A 27,925-nucleotide genomic window follows, 5' to 3' on the forward strand; every position below is an offset into this window, starting at 1 on the left:
CCCAGTACAAACACACACACATGAACAGCAAAGACAATATGACATTTCCTGAATCCAGTGACCCTATTGTAATAGGCCCTGAGAAATTCAATTTAGCTACAAAGAAAATAAGGACTTCAGAATCCCTGGAGTAGCTGGGATTTCCGCCCTATACTCACCACGTTTGTGAGGACTCCATTCTTAATTTACAAAAGTACTCCATATAATTTATTTCTACAAATACCTTTGCATAAGGGTTATGGTACCATTCTGTGGAGAGCTACGTGTCTTTGGATTTAGTAAGTTAGCCTATATACCTAACCTCCAACTTCCATAATTTGGTTGTTATTTTTTAAAGCAGAAGAAAATACAATGTTTCAAATAAAATAGCTTAAATCTGTCCCATTTGATAACTAAAATAAAAGTTTTTTTCATGGATAATAAGGAGACAAAACATTTGAGGAGCACCAATTCTGTGTGATAAACCCTCTGGAACCTCTGAGGCAGGAACCTTTATTTTGCATTTCATTATGTTTGGAGAAGATAGATGTAAGTTTAATGGAACAGTACTTAGGACCATACCAGATAGTATTACTAACAGCAAACTACTTTTGTTCCTGGGTTATGGTTTAATTTGAATTCCCTATAAAACTCTCAGGAAGAATTTATGTTCCTAATGCCTGAGATAGGTAGATAGCTGCATTAAAGCCACATTATCCTGCAGATAAATATCTCTTTACTATTCGGAAGAACAATCACCACATTCAAGCAGGCAGGGTTGTGCCACAAAGAAAATGCGCTGGTCTTCCCTACCTCCTATTTCTGTTGCTCTTGACTAAATACACAACAACCAAATTAGGAGACAGATTTCCATTTTCCTCTATGAAAGCTCATAGTATATCTACTTGGCTTTACGTATACTGTACTGCTAAGATTTGTTCAATATTCTTTAATCCCCCAAATCCACGGAGACATTTAAATTCAGCATAATGAATTTGTTTAAAAGGGCAGAATTTTTAAAAATACCTCACTTATTTGGTTATTGGAAACATAAAACAGATGACTGTTTGTATGAAGGTTATCACAGCAATTAAAACCAAACCAACAAGGACAAGTGAAGAATGTGTCCATTAAATTAAGCTTATCCAAAATGATGAATGCAAGACTGTAGTCAGGAGCAGATTCAGTAAGCCAGGCAGACAAGTGGCCATATCAACTCAAGAGAAGTAGGGGGAGAGGCAATGCATCTTCCTCTAATAGAGAGCTGAGGAAATCTCTCCTCTAGCTCCCTTCTCTCCTTCCTTTCCTTTCCTCCATTCCTAGCCAGCTCCTTCCTTCTCCTCCTCCTCTTCCTTCTCCTTTTCCCATTCCCCTCCAACCCCACCCCTTCACTTTTCAGCTGTGCCCTGATGGGCCTTCAGGGCATTTGGTTACAGGAACTTACAAAATACCTTTCATGTATTGCTTTGTCCAAGAAGACAGTTGACTAAGTGTATTTCCTGGTTACTTTCTCACAGGAAAGTAGCTTATACTGGTGAATAACATTGTGTCTATTATCTGACCCTTGTCCTCTGATGAGAAGACTCGTGTCCTGTATGAAAATTAGTGTAGATGTGTCAGTCTTGTGCAATTCTGTGAAACCAACAAGTGAAATAAAGAGTTCTATTACTTAGAGACCTAGAGAGGTGAAGACAGTTTGGTTTGCAGGGCTTGATGGGAAGTGGGAACTTGTTCCACTAACTTATGAAATAAGCAGATGGGGAACCAGAGGCAGAGGGTCCCTTTAACATAGTTCCTGGTCATCTTCTCTTTGAATTTTCCTGGAATGTACCAACTGACTAATTTAAAGGAGACTATGAAGGGGCATTTAATTTACATGACTGTTGTTAAAAATCATTTTAACTTCATCAGGCTTGATAGTTGGGGGTGCATTGGGTCAATAAAATGAGGAATGATTAGGCCATGTTAGAAACAACTGGTTGGGAAAAACTGTTTTAGTTCAAAAATGACAGAGTGCAGCAGTTTTTGAAAAAGTCATGTTTGGCTTTAAAGTGTGTGCTCAGATGCCAACTCATTGACTTTTTAATCATTATACTTTTTTCAATTAATTTATTCACCTATTGACTTTACATCTCAATTCCTGCCTCCTGATCATCCCATCACATAGTTCCTTCCCCCCATTACCCTTTCCTTCTCCTCTGAGAGGATGGAGTTACTCCTATTTATACTCCCTACCCTAGCCCATCAAGTCTCTGCAGACCTAGGTATATCCTCTCCCACTGAGGCCAGACAAGGCACCACAGTTAGGAGGATGGATTCCACACACAAGCATCATCCTTAGGGACAGCCCCCCTCCAGCTGCTGGGGGAGCCACATGAAGGCCCAGCTGCATATCTGCTACAGATGTGCAGAGGCCTAGGCGCTTGTAGCTGTCCCAACTAGAAACTAGTAATAGCACAAAAGGAAAAGTAGAGAGAGCGGTGAATTCTCCTATCTTAGCAGTAGGAAAACAAAATAATTCAATTGATCCGGTTAATAGTAAATGTTGGACAAGTGAAAATGGGTATGTTATATCACCACAATAAGTTAGAATTCTCAAGTCAGAGAGGGGACCATCACCTAAATCAACAGCCACTTACATTTATCACTTGTCTGGAAAATAGTCTACATCTTTCAGGATACCATTTCGTCTCTGAATCCTGACTACAGAAACATCAAGCTCCCTGCTATCATCAACAATTCAACTCTATACATCTACCTTAGTTTCTAGACAAACCCTCTGTGGCTTAGAACTGTAATATTTGTGGGACTTCCCATGTAGCTTTCCATGGATGTTATTATCATATTACATATAATATGTCCTTATTATATTACACAGTATATTCTCCTGCCATAAAAATATGACATCAATCTCAGGAGCAACAGTTTCCTTTACATCTTTCTCAATAATTATAACTTTAAGCTATTTTTTATAAAACCTTTTCAGCTTCTTTAAGAAGACCATTCTTTATCTGATAGTCCTGTCAGGGTCTTTACTGCTGCAATGATGAGATTTCTACCATAATAATCTCAAAACATGGTCTCATGTTGAATAATGAAAAAATGGAAACTCATAGGCCACATCAGGGTTCCCGCTGGTCTGCTGTATGCATAGTCCTAAATGTGCCCCAAATTCCTGCTGAAGCACTCCCTTACCAGCTATACATCCTGCTTTTGCGGGATACGCTCTCCACATTATGTGGTCTTTCCGATACCAAAGTGTCTGAGAAACATAAATGTACATTTCCAAGATTCTCTCATTAGCAGGGTTCTAGCTTAGATTCTATCATAAGAAGGTAAAAGCCATGCTGAAACGAACCTGTAATCTAAAACTTGGGAGGAGGAGGCAGGAGGATCAGGAGTTTAAGGTCACCCTCATTGCACAGAAAGTTTCAGGAGATTCTAATATACACAGAGTTCTTCAAATATACATACATGCAAATGTAATTAGATATACATGTAAATAATACAAATACCAAATAAACAAAACATGAGGTCTGGAAAGTAGAAGCCACATAGTTCCTTTGAATTTGAAAACAGAACACAATAGGAAGTGAGGGCAAAATAGGCAAGGCATAAGAACAATAGATGAGAGACTCTGTAGTGTAAGTCATGAAAAAAATTATTACCAATCAACTTGGAAAACAGAAAGTATTTCAAATCCAGCGTTGGCAACAAAATAGAAAAATAAACATTACTCCATGCTCTTGGCAAAAGAGATACATTTGGAAGAGTAACTTAATAGTACTAATAAATCAAAAGTCTTAAAGTGCAAGCAATTATCATAGCATAAAGTTTCAAAGTTTCAACTCAATATATATATATATATGTGTGTATATATATATATATATATATATATATATAACTAAAGCTTGTTAAAATCTCCAAGGCAACTAACTCATCAATAAAAATAGTACAGACATGATTCACTGAATTACTGCACAGTCATTTGAGAAAATACTATTGACTCAATATTCATTGAGATTCCTCAGAGATTATGTATTAAATTCAAAGTAGATTAAGAATAATACAACAAAAATATCATTAAAACATGTCTTTACATATAAGTACAATGCTTAAGTCGTGTGACAGAGCATAACTAATACCATTTGCCTTTCTGATTTATGTTTTCTATGTATAAATAATTTTGTGCTCAAAGGAAATAATTGTTTTAGCCATATGATAAATAAAAAAATAGAGAGAGCTTATGAGATGGCTTAGTGGGTAAGGAGTTTGCTGTCAAACCTGATAACCTCAGCTCAATCCCGAGTACCCATATGGTGAAGTGAGAAAATCACCGTCCACATGTCTTTTCTGAATACCATACATGTATCATGGCATACATGTACACAACTATTCTTTGACATATAAACACACAAATGCATAAGAAAATGGTGGCTCCCTAGAATATTGGGGGTCCATCTACCTCAGGACACAACTATAACACTCCTGAGGATATACCCAAAGGATGTTCCATCCTACTACAAGGACTTTGAAAAACCATGTTCATAGTAACATTATTTTTGTCATAGCCAGCCGGAAATAGCCTACATATTCCTCAACTGAAGTATGGATAAAGACAATGTGGTACATTTATACAATTACTCAGCTATTAAAAAATAACATCATGCAATTTTCAGGCAAATGGATGGAATTAAAAAAATCATCCTGAGTGAGGTAACAGAGACACAAAAAGAGTGTATTACTCACTAATAAGTCAACACTAGCTGTTAAGTAAAGGATAATTGTGCTACAATCCATAGACCCAAGGATGCTAAGTATCAAGGAGGCCTCAAGGCAGGAGGGTGTGCATGGATCTCCCTGAGAATGGGAAGTAGAATATATTTTGTAGGTGGACTTGGGGCAGAATTTGATGGGAATAGGAAATACGGGGGAGGTGATGGAGCAAAAGAGTCCTAAGAGAGATGATAGGATTTAGGGGCCATTTTAGAGGTGATGGTCAAAAACTAGTGCAACAGACTCTCTGAAATCTACGAGGGTGACCCTAACAAAGACTCGCAGTAATGGAGGATATGGAACCTGAACTCGTCATCTTCTGTGACTAGGCAAGGCTTCCAGGGGTAGTACTGGGACGTCAACTGAACCACATAACATTCAACCTAAAATTTGACCTATGTACAATATGGGCTGGGGTAAAAGTGGTGCTAAACTTGTGGGTGTGGCCAACCAATGACCACTCCAACTTGAAGCCCACATTTTAAGTGGGAGCCTATACATGACACTGCCTGGATAGCCAGGAAACAGAGGCTAGAGAGCCCAGAGGCTTACAATAGAACCAGCCTGACTGGAAAAAATCATTGACGGGATTTCTAATGATATTCTGCTATACTTGTAGAATGCAGCCTAGGATACTTGTCATCAGAGAGGCTTCATCCAGGAACTGATGAGAGAAGATGCAGAGACCCACAGCCAAAAATTATACAGAGCTTGAGGAACTCCCATGTAACAGGAAGAAGAAAGATTGTTAAGGCCAGAGGGGTCAAGCACACCACAAGAATCAACTAAGTAGGTCTCATAGGAGCTCACAGAGACTGAAGTGACAATCAGAGGCCTGGGTGGGTCAGAACTAGGTCCTCTGCATATATGTGAGAGTTGTGTAGCTCAGTGATCTTAAGGGATTCCTAACAGAGGGAGCAGGGGGTATATATGACTCTTTTGCCCATTTTTGGAACCTCTTTCTCCTACTCGGTTGTCTTATCTGACCTTGACATGAAGGTTGTGCCTTGTCTTATTGTAACTTGTTATGCCATGTTCAGTTGATACTGGTGGAAGGGGGCTGCTCCTTTCTGAATGGAAACAGAGAATTAGTTGATAAGGGGGAGAAGGGAGGGGAAAGAGAGGGAACTGGGAAGAATAGAGGGAGGAAAACTGAAGTCCAGATGTAATATATGAGAGAAGAATAAATTGAAAAGAGAAAAAAGTCAACAAGAGCATTATGTGATATCATTCATGGTATTGTTCTGATTAATTTGTATTAGCCATTAGAGAAATGCAAAACTAAACTACGTTAATATTCCATCTCATCCCATGCAGAAAGGCTATCATAAAGAAAACAAACAACAAATGCTGGTAAGTATTAAGAGTAAATTTGATGGAAAGGAACCTTTATATATTGTTGATAGAAATATAATTTAGGTACTAAGGTAATCTGTGTCCTCAAAAATCTAAAAACAGAGAATCGTGCTACACCACCTCAGGGGAATATATTACCAAGTTAAGGCAAGTCAGCAAAACACAAAGATATGTGTACATGCATGTTTAACACAGTAGTATTCCTAATACCTAGTAAACAAAATGATCTTAAATGTCTATCAACAAATGAATGTATGAAGAGAATGAAGTAATCATGCAATAAGCTTTTTTAGCCATAGAAAAGAATGAAGTTACGTCCTTTGCATAAACATGTTGTAACTAGAGACTGTCATATCAAGTGAGGCAAATCAGATTTAGAAGGATGAAGAGTCAATGTTTTCTTTCTTATATGAAATATATTTACATAAATAAATATCAGACATAATACAAAATAGGACTATCTAGTAAAAAGGGATGAGAGATGATTGTGGCAAAGGGCATCACATATATGTAAGGAAACACAAAATCGAAACTCAGTATTTTGCACTCTTATCATATACCAATAAGCAAAAAGCTTGAGAATCTTCCCATGACTTAGTAAAGGTGGAAACACAAACAAGCACAGCTTATTACCTGATGCGTCCTCCAGGGAGAGTAGGAGCACGCAAGCAATAGACAGCAAGTGGAACTCTACCGTGTGCATGCCACTCCACTCACGGAAACAGTGGGCCCATGACTAGAGATGCGGTCTATTTTCAGAGTAGGGCCTTCAGATTCATAGGACTATGATAAGGGAACCATAACCCTGGACAAGATGGCTGGTAGGAGTACTAGGTAGGAAAGTTTACTGCTGTGAGTAACTCTGCTGTAACTATTGTTAGAAAATACCATTGGGGGTATCTACAAATAAGACTTAAGTTTAAAGCTTTACTTTCATGTGGAGAATTAAGTTGACTCTGCCTTTGTATGACTGGGGAAGATGGTTTCCCTTTTCAGTCATTGAACTACACTGACTCTACCAGAAATGAATATGTTTGCTTTATTTTTTAAAAAGTTAAATAATGAAAATTAATTTTAATATTTGAATAAAATTGAAACTGTGATTAAAATGTAGTTTAGCACATATTCAAACGAGGAAGTGATTTTTGGCAACATCATAAATTTATACATTTTTATTTCCAACATTTCATTAAAAATTACCTTATTTAGAAAACATGTTAGCAAATCTCCTTCTCAGTATGCATTATAATTTTACATAGAGTATAGTCTCCTAAAATACATGCACTTTAAGTAACTGAAGATAGTTCTTCATAAACTACCTGTCAAGATCAACTACTAATGGATTAAATGAAAACCTGTAATGTAATTCCCTTAATTACACAAAGCAAATTACATGTGAAAGTGAACAATAAGAAATTAACCTCGGGACATTCTAACAGAAAGGCATTTTTTCTCTACTGTTTTAAAAGTGTAATTTAACATCTCCTTCAGCCCTTAAGTAATTAGCAGGAGTGCCACTTGCCCACAAGTATTAAAACCATTCCAAATCAGTATAGTCTACTTAGAATTTGAATGTTTGTATTCATATTTATTACTGTAAAACTGTTTCTAAAGGCTGATAATTATTATTCTAAATGTTGATATAAATGTTTCAAAATCTACATTTAACTATAATCTTATTTATATGTCTGTGCATATGTATACATGCATATGTTTCACATATTTTAAGGCATATATATTTGCATATGTGTAAATTTAGTAGAATGGTTTTACATATATGTATAAAGTATATTGATATGTATAAAGTTACATACTTTCATTTTAAAGTCCTGATATTCTCAGAAATTTCTGGAGCACATTTAGAAATCACTAATCTGGAAATTTTGCCGATTGTTTAGAGTACATGCTCATGGAAAGTTCTTTATTTATTTTTTAGTTTATTTTATCAGGCAATGGGCATTTAATAACAACAGACTTGGAAAGCATTCTCTATGATATAAGAATGATTATAACTCTTCCAGTACTTAGCTATGAATACACATACTGTAATAATTCTGCTGAGCTAAAAGAACGGCTAATTACACCGATTGTATGGTTCACAGACTAAGCTTCTGTGATCAGAGTAAAATCTGGGAGAGATCATTCTACAAAGTTCCAAACCCACATCATTCCAAGCATGTTTAAACTCCAGAGAATTAGGTGGCATTCAAGCCCTACATATGCTCCGTATCCTAGTTTAGTGTTAAATTAATAGTAATCTCAAAACAAGCTCACCTGAAAAAAAAATTGTTCCAGACACACTCCCTAGTAGTTTCTGGACAAATAAAGGACATAGATTCATCCCCCATTACCTTTTCTCCTCTTCCCTTTCCCTCTTCCTCTTCTTCTCTCTCCTCTCCATCCTCCCATTCTTCCTCTACCTCTTCCTCATCTCTCCCCTTGTTATTTCTTCTTCTTCCTCTTCCTCAACAGATCATCTTTCCAAAAAATACTAAGAAAATAACTTTTCTTCTAAATGGCCTCTCTTTTTATAGTATAAAGGGAAATAGGTGACTTTCGGGAGTATTTTTTATACATATGTTATTGTATTGCTTTGTTGAATTTTGAGAAGACATCTTGCCAGCAGTTTTGCTGTATACAGGACAATGCCTTCAGCAGCTTCCTGCTACATATTCTTAACCTTAAAAGGGAGAATGGGCTGTCGAATTTATATGAAACAAATGAACTAGTTGTGTCAAATGGTGACATGCTCCTAAAAGTAAATGAAAAATAAAAGTGCAACCTTAATTTTACAATCATAGAATTTATTTCACATGTACAAGTATGCTTATATTTTTAAAAAGAAAATTTCATTTTGGAATATAATTCTATTAAGCTTAGACATTTTATTTTCATAATAAAAAACAGACATTTTAAAAATCTTGTTTAGAACTCAAATATAGAGTTAAAAGTTGCCTATGCCATCCTAACATAGCATGAATTACCCAGAGTTTTTATTGCCTCATTATGTGTTTAAAGTGGAAGAATATTTTGAAATATATGAATGTCTTTTTTCCTCCTGTACTTGCATGTAAATGACCTTTCCTGTACTGCGCCAGAAGTGGTCTTTGCTTTAGGTAGGGCCTAGGGAGCGAGTCATAAGGGAAAGATAATTGTCACCATCCTTTTGAATTCTCGAAACTGGTCTTGAAAATTCTTTTGAGAGAATGACTTTGAAAACTGCCTTTGTGTTTCTAGAGCCACACACTAGAGGAAGGGGAAAGAGAAGCGTTTTCTAAGTGAGCAAAGCTTCCCTTCAAGAAAAACTGAGCTTGAAGCTTATAATAAGCTACAGAATTTGTGAGACAACCTCTCTTGGCTGAGAATGAAGCTTGGAAAAAACCTTAGGGAGACATAGGATAGACATGGGCTAGAGGCCACTTCCTTCTTCAAGGCTCACTAGCATGTGGGTATAGAAATTAAACATCTGCCAGGGTTCTTATTTTACATGAATTGAATGTGGTGCTTTATCTCCTTGTGGAGACTTACTGTGGGCCAGACAGCCAAAAACAATGCGGCAGATTGGGACGTGCAGGCCCTGGGACAGTTTCAGGATCATGTAGCTTATTAGAAATGGAAGGATGGAGACACATAGAAAGAAATATGTCTCTGGTTTAGATAATACATTGACATAATCCCATTTACACCTTCACTACTCCTGAGTACATTTCGAATTTAGCCCTAATTTGTTCTTTGTTGCAATATACTTTAATAACACAACAGAGTTTGTTTCCATGTACAATAGAAGCCTCTTGGGACTTCCATTGACGTGAAGTCAGACACAACCCAACACCATTTAGTATATAGATATTTCAATTTATTACTTAATGACAAATATATATGATTAAAGCCAGCACAACATTTATTGTGTGACACTCTGTATACTGTGAGCAGATATGCTTTTACCATTTTACCAGAAAAAAAATGATGAACGAGAGCTCAGAAAACAAGGGAAAATTTGTAACCCAAAGAAAATGGTAAAGATGTGATGCCTTCCTATGTATATAAGAGCACACTGACCAAAGAGATCGGACATGGAGTTAGCCTTTTATTGAAGCATCATTCCTGCAAGCTGAGGTGTTTCAGCCTTAAATTGGAAAGTGTAACATCAATGTGTGGACTGCAACAGGTTTCCCTGAAATCAAACTGACAAAGAGAAGTTGTGAACTTGCAGCACATGAGTTCTGGACTACAAAACAGGGCAGATGGTAGGTACTGGGGTCTGGAAAATAAAAGACTGAATTAAATGACGAGAAGCAGCAATAAGACCCAGCCAAAGCTCAAGTGAAATAATGATTAAGGTAAATGTAAAGAGACAATAAATATGAAAATAAAAACAAGAATATGATCGCTTAAAACAATATGAGAAAAGTGGGAAGAGGGGAAGATATGATCATAATTTTTGGCAAACTGATGTCATTAGAAATTCATATGTGGTACCCAAACCCCATGGGGGGAGGTGGGAGAACAACACTTTCAGAAGTGTGGACAATACTGAGAGCTCAGGGGAGACCACCACCAGTGCTCACATTCCTGGCTCAAAAGGAACATGCCTAGTGCCCTCTGGATACAGAACCGTAAGAGCAGTCAGCAGCAGAAACTTGATGGTTTCTGCCTGCAACTAGAGCTGAAAGCCAGTCACCTGGAGCACCGACACAACAAAGAGCAGAGGTAAGATGAACTCTTCTACTACAAGCGACCTTCCCAGAGGCTTTAGGTCAGCAGCTCTCTGGCTGAAAGAAAACAGGAATACTGACACAGAGACTTACAGGAGGGTCATGTATTGTCAGAGACAGCAAAACAAGCTAACACCAGAGACAACTTGATGACAAGAGGTAAGCACAGGAACCTAGGCAACAGAAATGAAGACTACTTGGCTAATCAGAGCCCATTTCTCCAACCAAAGTAAATACACGATATCCAAACACACAAGAAGAGCAAGATTTGGATTTAAAAATACATCTCATGACAGTGATAGAGGACTTTAAGAAGGACATACATAACTCCCTTAAAGAAATACAGGACAACACAGGTAAACAAGTAAATGTCCTTAAAAAGGAAATGCAAAAATCCCTTAAAGAATTAGAGGAAAACACAAACAGGTGAAGGAATTGAACAAAATCGTCGAGGATTTAAAAATGGAAATAGAAACAATAAAGAAAGCACAAAGGGAGATAACCCTGGAATAGAAAACCTAGGGAAGAGATCAGGAGTCATAGATGCAAGCATCACCAACAGAATAGAAGAGACAGAAGAGAGAATCTCAGGGACAGAAGATACCATAGAAAACATTGACACAACCATCAAAGATAATGTAAAATGCAAAAAGTTCCTAACCCAAAACATCCAAGAAATCCAGAACACAATGAAAACATCAAACCTAAGGATAATAGGTATAGAAGAGAGCGAAGACTCCCAATTTAAAGGGCCAGTAAATATCTTCAACAAAATTATAAAAGAAAACATCCTTAAATTTAAAAAAAGATATCCATAAACATATAAGAAGCCTACAGGACTCCAAATAGATTGGACCAGAAAAGAAATTCCTCCAATCAAATAATAGTCAGAACACAAAATGAACAAATCAAAAAAAGAATATTAAAAGCATTAAGTAAAAAGGTCAAGTAACATATACAGACAGACCTATCAGAATTACAACAGACTTCTCACCAGAAACTATGAAAGCCAGAAGATCCTGGACAGATATCATACAGACCCTAAGAGAGCACAAATGCCAGCCCAGGTCACTGTATCCAGCAAAACTCTCAATTAACGTAGATGGAGAATCCAAGATATTCTATGACAAAATCAAATTCACACAATATCTTTCTACAAATCCAGTCCTACAAAGGAAAATAGACAGAAAACTCCAAAACAAGGAAGGACACTACACCCTAGAAAAGGCAAGAAAGAAATCTCCTTGCAATGAATCAAAAAGAAAAGGGACACACAAACATAATTTCACATCTAACAGCAAAAATAACAGGGAAAAACAATAGCTATTCTTTAATATCTCTTAAAATCAATGGAGTCAGTTCCCCAATAAAAAGACATAGACTAAAAGACTGGATATGTAAAGTGAGCTCAGCATTTTGCTGCATACAGGAAACACACATCAGTGACAAAGACAGACACTACCTCAGAGTAAAAGGTTGGGAAACAATTTTCCAAGCAAATGGTTCTAAGAAACAAGCTGGGATAGCCATTCTAATATCGAATAAAATCTGCTTTCAACCAAAATATATCAAAAAAGATAAGGAAGGACACTCTATATTCACCAAAGGAAAAATCCACCAAGATGAACTCACCATCCTGAATGTTTATGCTCCAAATGTTAGGGCACCTACATTCATAAAAGAAACCTTACTAAAGCTGAAATCACACATTGCACTTCACCCAATAATAGTGGGAGATTTCAACACCCCACTCTCATCTATGGACCAATCATGGAAACAGAAACGAAACAGAGACATAAAGAAACTAACAGAAGTTATGAACCAAGTGGATTTAAAGAACATTTCATCCTAAAGCAAAAGAATATACCTTCTTCTTAGCAGCTCCTGGTACCTTCTCCAGAATTGACTATATAATGGTCACAAAACATGTCTCAACAAATACAATAAGATTGAAATAATCTCATGCATCCTATCAGATCACCATGGGACAAAGGCTGGTCTTCAATAACAACAAAATCTACAGAAAGCCCACATACACATAGAAGTTGAATAACACTGTACTCAATGATAACTTGGTTGAGGGAGAATGGAAGAAAGAAATTAAAGTCTTCTTAGAATCTAATGAAAACATAGCTGAACTTATGGGACAAAATGGAAGCAGTGATAAAAGGAAAACTCATAGCTCTGAGTGCCTCCAAAAAGAAATTGGAGAGAGCATACATTAACTCTTTGACAGCACACCTAAAAACTCTAGAACAAAAGAAACAAATGCACCGAAGAAGAGTAGAAGGCAGGAAATAGTCAAACTCAGGGCTGAAATCAATCAAGTAGAAACAAAAAGAACAATAGAAAGAATCAACAAAACCAGGTAGATAAACCCTTAGCCAGATTAACCAGAGAGCACAGAGAGTGTATCCAAATTAACACAATCGGAAATGAAAAGGGAGAGATAACCAGAGAATCTGAGGAAATTCAGAATATCATCAGATCCTACTACAAAAGTCTATATCCAACAAACTGGCAAAACCCGGATGAAATGGATAGTTTTCTGGACAGATACCAGGTACCAAAGTTAAAGTTAGATCAGATAAACCATCTAAACAGTTCCATAACTAGTAAAGAAATAGCGGTTATTAAAAGTCTCCCAATCAACCAAAGCTCAGGACCAGATGAGTTTAGTGCAGAATTTCATCAGACCTTCAGAGAAGGTCTAATACCAATACTTCCAAATTATTCCACTAAAGAGAAACAGAAGGAGCACTACCTAATTCCTTCTATCATGCTTATATCTAAATCACACAAAGAGCCAACAATGAAAGAGAACTTCAGACCAATTTTCCTTATGAGTATAGACACAAAAATACTCAGTAAAATTCTCCCAAACTGAATCCAAGAACACATCAAAATGATCATCTATCATGATCAAGTATGCTTCATCCACGGGATGCAGGGTTGCTTCAGTATACAGAAATCCATCAACATAATCCCCTGTAAACAAACTCAAAGGAAAAAAAAATCCACATGATCATCTCATTAGATGTGAGAAATCATTTGACAAAATTCAACACCCCTTCATGATAATAGCCCTAGAAAGATCAGGAATTTAAGGTTCATACCTTAACACAGTAAAAGCAATGTACAGCAAACCAGTAGCTACTATTAAACTAAATGGAGAGAAACTTGAAGCATCCCCACTAATATCAGGGACTGGACAAGGCTACCCAGTCTTTCCCTACTTATTCAATACAGTACTCAAAGTCCTATCTAGAGCAATCAGACAACAAAAATGGTCAAAGGGATCCAAATTAGAAAGGAAGAGGTCAAAATATCACCATTTGCAGATGATATGATAGTATTCTTAGTGACCTCAAAAGTTCCACCAGAGAACTTCTAAGCCTGGTAAAGATCTTTAGCAAAGTGGCTGGGTACAAAATTAACTCATACAAATCAGTAGCCTTCCTCTACTCAAGGATAAGCAGGCTCAGAAATTAGGGAAATGACATCCTTCACAATAGTCATAAATCACATAAAATACCTTGTTGTGACTCTAACTAACCAATTGGAAAATCTGTATGAGAAGAACTTCAAGTTTCTGAAGAAAGAAATTGAAGATCTCAGAAGATGGAAAGATCTCCCATGCTCATGGATTCGCAGGATTAATATAGTATAAGTGGCCATTTTGCTAAAAGCAATCTACAGATTCAATGCAATCCCCACCAAAATTCCAACTCAATTTTTCATAGAGATAGAAATAGAAATTTTCACATTCATTTGGGACAACAAAAACCTAGGAAAGCAAAAACTATCCTCAACAATTAAACAACTTCTAGGGGAATCACTATCCCTGACCTCAAGCAGTATTACAGAGCAATAGTGGTAAAACTGGAAGGCAGGTAGATCAAGGGAATAGAATTGAAGACCCAGAAATGAACCCACATACCTATGATCATATGATCTTTGACAAAGGAGCTAAAACAGCCCAATGGATAAAAGATAGCATTTTCAACAAATGATGCTGGAGGTCAGCATGTAGAAGAATGCAAATTGATCCATTCTTATCAGCCTGTACAAAGCTTAAGTCCAAATGGATCAAGAACCTCCACATAAAAGCAGATACACTCAAACTAATAGTATCTAAAGTCAGGAAGAGCGTGGAACACATGGGCAATGAGGAAATTTTCCTGAACAAAACATCAAGAACTGACAAATGGGACCTCATAAAACTGCAAAGCTTCTGTAAGGGAAAGGACACTGTCATTAGGACAAAATGGCACCCAACAGATTAGGAAAAGATCTTTACCAATCCTACATCAGATAGAGGGCTAATATCCAAAATATGCAAAGAACTCAAGAAGTTAGACTCCAGAGAGCCAAATAACCCTATTAAAAATGGGGTACAGAATTAAACAATGAATTCTCAGCTGATGAATATTGAATGTCTGCTAAGCACCTAAATAAATATTCAGCACCCTTAGTCATTAGGGAAATGCAAATCAAAACTATACTGAGATTCCACCTCACACCAGTCAGAATGGCTAAGATCAAAAACTCGGGTGATGGCAGATGCTGGCTAGGATGAGGAGAAAGAGGAATATTCCTCCATTGTTGGTGGGATTGCAAGACGGTATAACCACTGTGGAAATCAGTCTAGGGTTTCCTCAGAAATTTGGACATTCCACCAACTGAGGGCCCTGTTATACCTGGGCATATACCCAAAAGATGCTCAACATATAACCAGGACACATGCTCCACTATGTTCATAGCAGCCTTATTTATAATAGCCAGATGCTTGAAAGAAACCAGATGCCCTTCAACAGAGGAATGGATTAAAAAATGTGGTACATCTACACAATGTAATACTACTCAGCTATCAAAAACAATGACATCCTGAAATTCACAGGCAAAAGGTAGAACTAGAAAATATCATCCTAAATGAGGTAATCCAATCTCTTAAATACACACATGGCATGCACTCACAAATAAGTGGTTTTTAGCCCAAAAGATCGAATTACTCAAGATATAATCCACAGACCACATGAAGCTCAAGAAGAAGGATGACCAATGTGTGGATGCTTCACTCCTTCTTAAAAGGGGGAACAAAAATGTTTACAGGAGGGGATATGGAGACAAAGTTTGGAGCAGAGACTGAATGAATGGCCATTCAGACCCTTCTATGCGGAGGGATCCATATATATATGGGCTGTGTGTGTGTGTGTGTGTGTGTGTGTGTGTGTGTATGAGCTGTATACATATATATACATATACATATACATATACATATATAGATATATATGGGCTGTGTGTGTGTGTATATATATATATATATATATATATATATAGCCACCAAAACTAGATAAGATTGATGAAACCAAGAAGTGCATGCTGACAGGAACATGATATAGCTGTCTCCTGAGAGGCTCTGCCAGAGCGTGACAAATATATAGGCAAATGCTATCAACAAACCATTGAACTGAGAACAGCGTTCCCATTGGGGAAATTAGTAAAAGGATTGAAGGAGCTTAAGGGGCTTGAAACCCCATAAAACAACAATGCCAACCAATGAGAGCTTGTAGGGACTAAACTACCATCCAAAGTGTACACATGGACAGACCCATGGCTCCAGTTGCATATGTAGCAGAGGATGGCCTTATTGCTACCAATGGGAGCAGAAGCCCTTGATCCTGCCAAGGCTGCACCCCCCAGTGTAGGGAATGTCAGGGTGGGGAGTTGTGAAGGGGTGATGGTTGGCAAGGGGGAACACCCTTATAGAAGTAGGGGAGGGAATGGGATAGGGGGCTTATGGACAGGAAAGCAGGAAAGGGAATAACATTTGAAATGTAAATAAAAAATATTCAATAAAAAAGAAAAGTAAGAGAAATTCATATGCTTATCTGAATAAAACCAAATCATTCCTCTTCTGATTTTTAAGTTGTAAGACTTTTCCCTCTAGGTCAAATTAATATTTCATATACTGTATTAGGTACTGACTGCTCTAAATAGGCCGTGATTCAAAGTAGCCAGAAAAATTGTAAAAAAAAATTGAATAACTATAATTTTAAAGTGTGAAAGACTTTTTTTTACAAAGTATAGCATGTGAGAAATAAAACATTAAAGTAAGTCACATGTCACCATTTAAAATTAAAAAGCATCCATAGTTTTAAAATCACCATGGAGATACACAGTAGAATGTGAGGAACTCATCACTTTACAGTTAGGCATTCCCTATCAAGTTTTGCTTCTCTTATCGAGTTAACTGTTAAAGGTCTTACATTTTACCATAATAGATACCTGAAGGGCATCTATAAATATATAAAATCTGTGGTAACGAAAGAGATATACAAGCAGTAAGGGAGATTCAAGTGAACAGATAAGACAGAAAATGTAGACTTAGCCAAGGGTAGAAAAGTCTTAATGTTTAGAGTCCTAGGGATTTTATACGTTATGCAGTAAATGAAGAGCAAGCTTAGAAAAAAGAACTCTGTGGCACATCAGAGGAAAATCAGAGGACATTCTGGCAAGGGTCTTCAGTGACAGCCTCTCTTGAAGAAAAGTGGGAAGGAATCTGAGATGAGTTATAAAACTTAAAAGTGGATTGGTTGGGATTTAGCTCAGTGGTAGAGCGCTTGCCTGGAAGTGCAAGGCCCTGGGTTGGTCCAGCTCTCGAAAAAAAGAACCAAAAAAAAAAAAAAAAAAAAAAAAGTGGATTGATTAAAACAAAGAAACAAAAGAACAACCATTAATTAAAGTGTAAACAAAAGTGTATAAGCTAAAGACTGTAAAGGATATAATATGCCGAAGTATAATTATTAAATGCCAAAGACAGTGCACCCCACTATAGTCCTACCACCCAGGAGACAAGGGAAGTGGACTTGTGTGACTTGTGGGCAGCCGACTCTTTTCAGCAAGTTCCAAACCACAATAGACTACAAAGTGAGACTCTACCCTCCCATATAAAACAAAACACACAAAAATTAAATTAAATCACATACTTATACATCAGGAAGATGGAGAAGAGGAACAGGCGATAAGAAACCAGAATGTCTATTTCTTTGAATAAAGATATTAACAAAAATTAATATCTTTTTGAATGAAGATGTGGCTATAGAATATATGAACATACTATTTTACAAATATGAACTAACTAATGCCCAGTGAAAGTATAGTTGAACAATTATACAATCTTATAACAGATTAAGAAATCTTCAGGAGACTGGGTTGGGGTTAGTACAAATGGGAGGACTGTCATTACAAGACTATCGATTTTCCTTCACTATTTTTTATTCTGTACTTGTAGTCATTGTTATGAAATTAATTTGTAAAGTCCAATATATAAAATAAATAGGAAGCCAAGAGACAAAAATGGTTGCTATAAAGTATGTCTTTAAAATACAAAATATTCAGAGACTTCCAAAATGAGAAATATTTTAATGAACAAATGGTTTAATGGTGAATCTAGTAAAGAAAAAAATTACATTCTCCATCTGGTTTGCACTTGTTCTGTCTGTACAAGAGAATCCTCTCTTTCTGCCTATCACCAGCTCAGTACTGTCTAATTTGTCCTCTGTACAGAAAAAGCCCGCTCACCACTTGCTAATCCCTTTTATTTCTGCTTTGCTTGTAGTTATGAGAACAACATGGGAGGAATTAACTGATAAAGAAAAAGATCTAGAAAGAGATGGATGGCTAAAAAATTATAGAAGTCAGTCAGAGAGAAGAATGTTCAGTTGATTTTACACGTGTGTGTGTGTGTGTGTGTGTCTGTCTGTCTGTCTCTGTGTGTGTATGTGTGTTTCTGTGAGTATCTGTGAGTTTGTGAGATTTTTTGTCCCTGTGTGTGTGTGTGTGTTTCTGTGAGTGTCTGAGTGTGTGTCTATGAGTATAAGTGTATGTGTGTATCACTGTGTATGTGTGTGTTTCTGTGAGTGTCTGAGTGTGTGTCTATGGGTATAAGTGTATGTGTATAACACTGTGAGTATCTGTGAGTTTGTGGGTTTTTTTGTCCCTGTGTGTGTGTGTTTCTGTGAGTGTCTGAGTGTGTGTCTATGAGTCTAAGTGTATGTGTGTATGTCTGTGAGTGTGTGTGTTTCTGTATCTGTATTTTGTTAGTGTGTTTGTCTGTGTGTGTGTGTGTGTGTGTGTGTGTGTGTCTATGAGTATCTGTCAGTGTATGTGTGTTTGTCTGTGTGTGTATGTGCAGGTTTCTGTGAGTATCTGTGCATGTGTGTGTGTTTGTTTCTATAACTGTGAATGTATATGTGTGAGTATTTTGTCAGTGTGTTTGTGTGTGTGTGTGTGTGTGTGTGTGTGTGTGTGTGTGTGTGTAAAGGCCAGAGGTCAACTCCATATCCTTTCTCAAGGCATCATCTCCCTTCTTTTGGAGAAACGTCCTTCCCTAGCCTGAAGCTTCCCTCCTAGGCTTTCCAGGCTACTCAGGGAGCCAAAAAAACTTCCTGTCTCTGCTTCCTCAGCATTGTTACTGAGTGAGATATCTCATCAGCCTCAATGTTGGTTTGTTTTTTAAAACAACAACATATTTACAGTAGTTTTCATGCTAGAAATGTAGCTCAGTGGTAAAGTATTTGGCTAGAATATTGAAGGCCATAGGCAGAGGCATAAATAAGTAAATAAATAAACAAGTAAACAAATTCCTGAGCTTCTCACGGAGAGGGGATATTAAAATATTACATAACATTTATACTTTTATGTTTTTGTTTGTGTCTAGTGTCATGGAATAATTCTTTGCTTTTAATTGTGTATGAGTTTGTATCCCTGTGAGTCTATGTATGCATACGTGAATGTACATGGAAGCTTGCACACAATTGTGTGTCTGTGGAAGATGGCATAAGCATGATAGTTTTATGCAGTGTAAAGTTTGCCCTTATGTTATTAAAACACTGATTTCTCTCCTCTTATACCTTGTTTCAATCCAGACACAGCATTGTAACTCTTATACCAAGAATCTTGTATTTCAAGTTTGTGCAAACAATTCTTACCATTTATTCTCTGCATTGTCAATAAATGCTGAACAGCTCATGGCTGAGCAGAATAGAGGATAGGGTAGCATGTCTGCCAGCCAGAGGAAGGAAAAGGAGAAAAAAAGATTCAGATCAACTGGCAATTTGGAAGAATTACAGCCATGAAGAAGGTGTCCAAAAAAGCCAGATCAATAATAATATTTGAGTATCATGAGATGGGGCTGGAGGTAGCCAGATTAGCATAGAAGTTTAAGGTACATCATTTAACTGATCAGCAACTGAGGTGCAATTTCTCTATGACGTTATTGGGGACCAGCATAAGTGTAGCTGCCAGATTGATTCACCACTACACGTGTCTAAAAGATAATGTCTACGAGTTGGAACAGAACTTGTGGGAATTGAGTCACTCTTTACACCATGTGATCTGAAGACTGAACACAAGCCCATTGTGGGTAACAGCAAGTGCTTTTGCCTGGAATTTTTTTTTTTTTTTTGCTTTTAAAGTTATTTTTTTTCTGGTACAGTGAGTGCAAAATAATACATTCAACTCTGTTGTTCTTGGGCACTACATTAATCTCTATAATATCATTGACCTAGGGTAAGGTGGGTCGGGGCAATGTCTCCTAAGAAAGACTTTTGAAACACGTAGTTACTTACTTTGTGTGATCTAATGATGGTCTGTGGTTTTCTTCCCCGTGATGAATACTGAGTCCATTACCGAGTCCCCACCTGAATGTATTTGAATCATGGAGTGATTTTGCGGGTGTTGGTTGGTACCATTTGCATAGGTTTCTATCTTCAAATGTACAAGTCTCTAGTACTTGAATAAAACAGAACAAAGACAAGATTAGCTAATAACAAAGAACAGTAAGGGGGAGTTTATACTCTGCAGCACTTTCTTATGCTTGGTTTAAAAATACCATACCACAAAACGCGCGCGCACGTGTGTGTGTGTGTGTGTGTGTGTGTGTGTGTGTGTGTGTGTGTGTGTGTGTGTGTGTGTGTTCCTGTGGGCTCAGGCTACAAATCACCCTTGTGTCTTGTTTCTCAGGTGTTCTGCAATTTACTATTTTGAGGCAGGATCTTGCATTTGTCTTGCTAGTTATCAATGAGGAGAAGGCAGGTGGCTAGTGTGGTTAGTGAGTCTTAAGTTCCCTATCTCTGGACTTTTGGGCTTACAGGACAAAACTGTCAAACCTAGCTTTTATATATGTTCAGGGCATCAAGCACAGGTCTTCATGCTTACTTAGCCAGCACTTCACCAACTAAACCATCTCCCTAGTTTTCATAAATAACTTAAGCACTGATAAAATATTTAGGCGAATGTTTTATAAAATCACAAGAAAACTATTTAAAATTTGAGGTTCATTTTTCTTTGAATCTCCACAGAAAGTAAAATATGTGAATAAATGCATACATTAACAATATCCTCGCTCTAGGAGGTGAGATGTTAATTAGCTCCTAGGGCATCTATCTTCCATCTCTTCCTACTCAGCTCCTCGGCTGCCTGCATGACCTCTGAGCTGTGACCTTCTGACATTTCCTTGTCCATGGTAATATACTACTTAACTTTGGCTCATTCCATAAAGATGTCAGTGAAAGCATTTGCCTTCAAAGCAATGTTACATACAATCATTTATATTGGTCTTAATACCTTGAATGTTTTTAAGATTCTTGTAGTGATTGTATTCTAATATAAAAAAATAGAACTCCATTGATTTTCATGGGGCAATGCTTTTTTTTTTATTGGATAATTTTTATTTACATTTCAAATGTTATTCCTTTTCCTTGTTTCCCAGACATAAGCCTCCATCCTATCTCCCTCCCTTTCTTCTATAAGGGTGTTTCCCTCCCCAACCATCCCTGGGGGATCCAGCCTTGGCAAGACAAGGGCTTCTCCTTCCATTGGTGCCCAACCAGGCCATCCTCTGCTACATGTGCAGCTGGAGCCATGGGTCTGTCCATGTATAGTCTTTGGGTAGTAGTTTAGTCCCTGGAAGCTCTGGTTGGTTGGCATTGTTGTTCTTATGGGGTTGCAAGCCCCTTCAGCTTTTTCAAACCTTTCTAATTCCTCCCACAGGGGTCCTGTTCTCAGTTCAATGGTTTGCTGTAAGCATTTGCCTCTGTATTTGACATGCTCTGGCTGTGCCTCTCAGGAGACAGCTGCTTTCTAAATAATTTCTCCCTCTTTCTCTTTCTCCTTTTGCTGAATGAATATATATATATATATATATATATTCTCCATCTCTGTGGAAATCACTATTGCTTAAGTAAAAATAAAACCAATTCAACAAATTCTTATGCATGCTATAGAAACCCTGACATTGACCCAGTTTCTAAATGTATTAACACTTGTGGATTGCCACAGATGAAAACCATAAATACATATATTACTACAAAATCTGCCAAAGAAACATGTCACTGGAAATCATTCCTTTTTCAAACTGTGCAGTGATTTATTGCATTTGGATGTTAAACTCTGATATTAATATATGTTGTGTTGAATTATCTTGTAATGATATGTAGGACTCAATATCTGTTTTTTACATTGTTGAAATGATAAGAACTGTTCTCTTGTATGACCCGTGCAGTATGGAGTATACTAGCGTCGAAAATAGTCTAGATTTGTAGTATAGTTGCAAATTAAGAATGACCTTTTTCTGAGTTAAGGGAAAAATTTCTACGCTTATTATAGAAGTTAAACCCTAGGAATTGTTAGCACACTGATGAGGACAGATGAGGATTTCATGGTGCCTTGCCATTGGCATGTTTGTAACCCTTAACTTTATGAATGATACTGCAGTAGGACAAATTCACATCCAAGCATAGGAGAGGAAGACCCTGCAGAGCATTTGCTCTGTCTGACTTTGTGTTTCATTTCCCAGGTGTGTGCGAATTTTGCTTCTTCCACCTGTATCTTTGTCTGTTAAGTTCAATTATAAATTAATAATTTGCCACTGATCCATTCAAGAAGAGAAGGATTGTTAGGTAGCCGTAAATGAGAGCCGTATTTCATCAAGACATGAAAATGTGTCGAAAATTTGTCACTCTTCTTATGAACTTGTGTTCACTACAGAATGCTTTATTTTTGTGAGAATTTGCTTGGGAAAAAGTTTGAAAACATTATTCTATGTATGTTATAGGGTCCCATTCCTAAGTACTTGATAATACAGGAATACTTAACATCGGTATAGAGGCAGAAGTGCTACAGTTCATTAAAAAAAACAGTAGTTTTATATCTAAATCTAAATTATGCAAAAGTTAGGAATTCACCTACCACAAGATGACTCATCCGATTTGTCAATGCAGTCGTATTTGAAGTCACATTTCTGAATTTTTCCAACACAGTGACCATTCGACCTACAGACAAATTGATCATCTGTGCAGTTGTTTGGAGGCAAGGTCACTGGAACTGAAATTTCTGGTGGACTTGGAATGTCCATTGGCAAATTATCTTGGGGAGAAATAATATGAAAATATCATGTAGCACACCTTGTGGTTATCTTAAATGTTTTTCAAAATTGAAATTTCTAATAATGCAGTGCATTCAGTCTTAAGAGAGATATTTTGTTGTGTTTATTGCTTTGTTGAATTTATTTAAACATTTAAAATAGGACTCTGTCTTAGTAAAGGCAGAAAGCTTGAATATTTTTTAATCACAAAAGTAGGCAAAAGATTTGATATGTGGCAATGATTTAAAAGGAAAGGTGATTCAAAGTCAAACAAAAGAGAATACAAAGAAAATGGCTTGGAAAAGAAGTAGGCCCTTGCTACCATCTGGAGACAGATTCAAGGTCTTTGTGGATCTTCAAATATAATACATAAAACAAATAAACCAACAAAAGACACACAATTTCATTCTTTCATGGGTTTCATAAATCTAGTCTTTGTTATTTTTGTTGGTTCAAGCTTGTAGCACAGATTCCAACTTTAAGGCTTTTTTTTTCTAAAAGAAAATTTTAAAAGTAAGTTTATGTCTTCTTAACTTATTAAAACTGAAACATATTTATAGAAGTTTATTAATTTTGTATTAAGTTATTTGATAAAACATTCTAGTGACAACTCCACATCATTCAATGGCAGATAAGCAAAGTCTGTTTTGGTAATGTCTTACCCCAATAAGCCAGTATAAAAAAGATACACAATCAGTTATTATATTTAAAGCTGTATGCCTAGATTGAGGAGATCTATCACTCTACTAATTTATTCCCTAGCTATGAGACTCCTTGTGACTTATGTCTCCTCCAAGCCATGTGGTTCTGCTCCATCTTTCTTCTCTCTCTCTCTCTCTCTCTCTCTCTCTCTCTCTCTCTCTCTCTCTCTCCCCCTACCCTTATGTGAGAACACCCATCCCACCTTTCCCTTCCACTGCCCAATAATTGGTTTTAGCCTTTATTTGATCAGTAAGAATAGGGAGAAAGTTCAGTGAGTTCACCTGAGTATGTGATCTACTTCTTAGAGGGGGCAGCCTCTCTTGGGGAGCAGAATTAACACCAAAATTCAAACAGCACCAGAGTAACTCACAACAAAATTTTGGTGCAAAGAAATTTCCATGACTGGGCAGTAGCATCAAATACTCATTGCACTAATTCCATGATGATGAATAAATGATTTTTTGCACACTTGTCCATTTAACCTACATCCACAGAACAATTCTAAGATTGGTAAGTGATGGACAAGCTCACAGTCATAGGCAAGTGAGAGTACAGGTGAACAAATGAGTGGAAGAATGAGTGGATAACAGTGCAGCAACAAATAAACAGGAGAAACATTTTACTGAATACTTGCAGAACACATATAAGATACTGGAAGCAAAGAACAATTCTTGGCAATGTGAGGCTAAAAATAAACACTAAGAGAATGGTAAGTTTTTCAGACATAAAAGTAAAGGATAGAAAGTCTTCATGAGCAACAAAAAGATAACCTGTGTGGTGGGGTTAGACTAGACTGTTTCATTTTGCTTTGTTTCGAATATAATGAGAGTTTGGCATTTATATGGTGTAAACGTACACTTATTGAGCCATTAAAAATATAAGTTGAAAGTAGTAGATATCAATTGACAAAAGTCACTTGAAACAAAATTGTTAATCTGGAATAAATCCAAGAAGCTGTGGAGAAATAATAAGACATGAGAGTTTAAGACTCTTTAGCATTACTTTGGAGGATATACTGGTGGTAGCTTTTACATGGAGAAAACCAAAGGGTTCTGTGATTTCTGTCATATGGGAAAGTAATAAACAAAAGCAAAGACTCTGGGGAAGAGAAAACAAAACGCTGATCTATATAGGATCAATGGGACTTGGTACTTCGGGTATTGTTGAAAATTTAAGGATTGTCTAATGCAGTACTTCATTTTAAAGCTAAAGTTCTGAGACATTTAAGAGCTGGGATTGAAGTATAGGGCAGATAACAGATTAAAACCCCCAAATTTTTGACATGAACTCATTACTGGAGGACATGATGCATAGGAAAGATAAAACTGTGCAAGGCCTGAAAGTAGAAAGGAGCAACAAAGAAAATATAAACCGATGCAACACTGGAGCTGAAAAACTAAGAAAAGAGAGCAGGAAGTATAGACGCAAGCATCATCAACATATTACAAGAGATGGAAGAAAGAATCTCAATTTCCTATCCTCTGTACCTTCACTGGACAGTCCCAGATGCCAGGGAAACGAGAGGCTCCCAGGACCCAAAGGGGATGATTTTAGCAGAGAAGGGGAGATAGAATGTGTAACTCTGACCTGTTGGAGATGGTAGACATGGAGGTTTCCCTACCCCTTGACTTGTATTTCTTTGATCTTTCCATCACTACAACTTGATTCTTTGTTCCAATGCCCCAAGAGGATAGGGGAACTTGGTTAGGTGTTTCTCCCCTGTGATCCTCAACTTGACCCCTTGACCCCTCTCCCCAATTCCTCTGTGACTCCAATAAACCTTATTCAGTCAAAAAGAAAGAAAAGAAAAAGAAAAGAATGTGTAGAGACACCTCCAATAGATAGGCACAGCCCCTGGTGGTAGGATGAAGCCACACTCCCACCTGAAAGATTTTAACTTAGAAATGTTCCTACCCAAAGGAAGAACAGGGACAAAAAATGGAACAGACTGAAGGAAAGGCTTTCTGGGGACTGCCCACCTGGAGACTATCCTGTCTGTAGGCACCAAACGTGACCCTGTTGTCATTGCCAAGAGGCACTTGCTGACAGGAAACTGATATGACTGCTCCTTGGGAGGTTCAGCTGCAATTGAGGAATAAAGACGTGGATACTTGGAGCCAACCATCAGGCTTAGCTTGGAACCCTGGTAGGGGAGCTGGTGGAAGGACTGGAGGAGCTGAGGAAATTCCAACCTCATAGGAAGAACAACATCAGCTGGCTGGACCCCCAGTGCTTCCAGGCACTAGACCAACCAAGGAAGGTACAGGGATCCATGGTTCCAAATATATATGTAGCAGAGGATGGCCTTGTCTGACATCAATGGGAGGGGAGGCCCTTGGTCCTGTGGAGGTTCAATGTCCCAGCATAGGGGGATGCTGAAGTGGTGGGGCGGGAGTTGGTAGGTGGGTAAACATCCCCATAGAAGCAAAGGGGAGGGAGGAAAGAGAAGTTGTTCAGTGTGGGGCTTGTGGAGGAGTAACCAGGAAATGGAATATCATTTGAGATGTAAATGAATGAAATGATTAATAAAAATAATAAAATTAAATTAAATAAATTATGGAAAAAAAGAATTTCAAGCATAGAAGATATAATAGAAGAAATTGATATATTGTTCATAGAAAGTGGCAAATCTACAAAGTTTCTAATACAAAATGTCCAGGAAATTTGGGACAGTATGAAAAGATACATGTACAAATAATAGGAATAGAAGAGGGAGAAGATTCCCAGTTCAAAGGCCCAAAAAAATATTTTCAACAAAATCATTGAAGAAAATTTCCTTAGCCTAAAGAAGATGTCTATAAACATACAAAAAGCTTACAGTATACAACAAGATTGGGCCAGAAAAGAAAAATTCCTCCATTATATAATAATCAAAACACTAAATGTACAAAACAAAGAAAGAATGTTAAAAGTTGCAAGGTAAAAAGGCCAAATAACAAAGAAAGGCAGACCTATCAGAATTATATCAGAGTTTGCAACAGAGATGCTAAAAGTCAGAAGGTCTTGCAGACCCAAGACACCATAATAGTCAGCCCAGACTGCCACACCCAGAAAAAATTTGACCACTGTAAATGGAGAAAACAAGGTATTCTATGACAAAACCAAATTTAAACCATATCTTTCTGCTATCCCAGTCCAACAGGGAATACAAGAAGGAAAACTCTACCACAATGAGAGTAACTGTATTCCAAAACAGAAGAAATAGATAATTCCACACCAGCAAAATCCAAAGAAACACACACACACACACACACACACACACACACACACACACACACACGGTACCACCACCAATATCAAGATAACAGGAACTAACAGTCAATAGTCATTAGTATCTCTCAACATTAATGGACTCAACTCATCAATAAAAATATACAGGCCAAGAGACTGGATATGTAAATAGGCTGGGATAGAAATTATGGAAGTAACACCCTTCACGATAGCCATAAATAATATGAAATATATTGGTGTAACTCTAACCAAGCAAGAAAAGACCTGCATGGCAAGGACTTTAAGTTCCTGGAGAAGGAAATTGAAGATGTCAGAAGATGGAAAGATCTCCCATTTTCATTGATCTATACTGAAAATTGCCATCTTACCCAAGGCCATCTACAAATTCAATGCAATTTTTACAGACATTGAAAGAACAATTCTCAACTTCATATGGAAAAACAAAAAAGTCATGATAGCTAAAACAATCCAACAATAAAAGAACTTCTGGAGAAATCACTATCCCTGATCAAAAGCTGTACTACATATCAATATTTTTAAAAAATCATGGTATTGTTACAGAAACAGACAGGTTGATCAATGGAATGTAATCGAAGACTCAGAAATAAGCACACACACACACACTGGAAACAACCCAGATGTCCCTTGAGTGAAGAAATGGACACTGAAAATGTGGCTTATTTACACAATAGACTACCATTAAGTTACTAAAAACAAGGACATCATGAATTTTGCAGGC

The 27,925-nt window shown here is 37.2% G+C and overlaps 1 protein-coding gene across 1 annotated transcript in view; it reads right to left on the reverse strand.

Moving 5' to 3' along the window:
• Positions 1 to 27,925, reverse strand: part of Malrd1 (MAM and LDL receptor class A domain containing 1) — a 684,120-nt gene that overhangs the window by 399,022 nt on the left and 257,173 nt on the right. Inside the window, exons 19-20 of the mRNA XM_032884682.1 lie at positions 23,079 to 23,255; positions 20,459 to 20,621 (exon numbers count right to left, since the gene is read on the reverse strand). Coding sequence (XP_032740573.1) covers positions 20,459 to 20,621; positions 23,079 to 23,255 — 340 coding nt within the window. The remainder of the gene's footprint in view (positions 1 to 20,458; positions 20,622 to 23,078; positions 23,256 to 27,925) is intronic.

Source organism: Rattus rattus, chromosome 14 (genome assembly GCF_011064425.1).
Source record: "Rattus rattus isolate New Zealand chromosome 14, Rrattus_CSIRO_v1, whole genome shotgun sequence".
NCBI classification, from domain to species: Eukaryota; Metazoa; Chordata; class Mammalia; order Rodentia; family Muridae; genus Rattus; species Rattus rattus.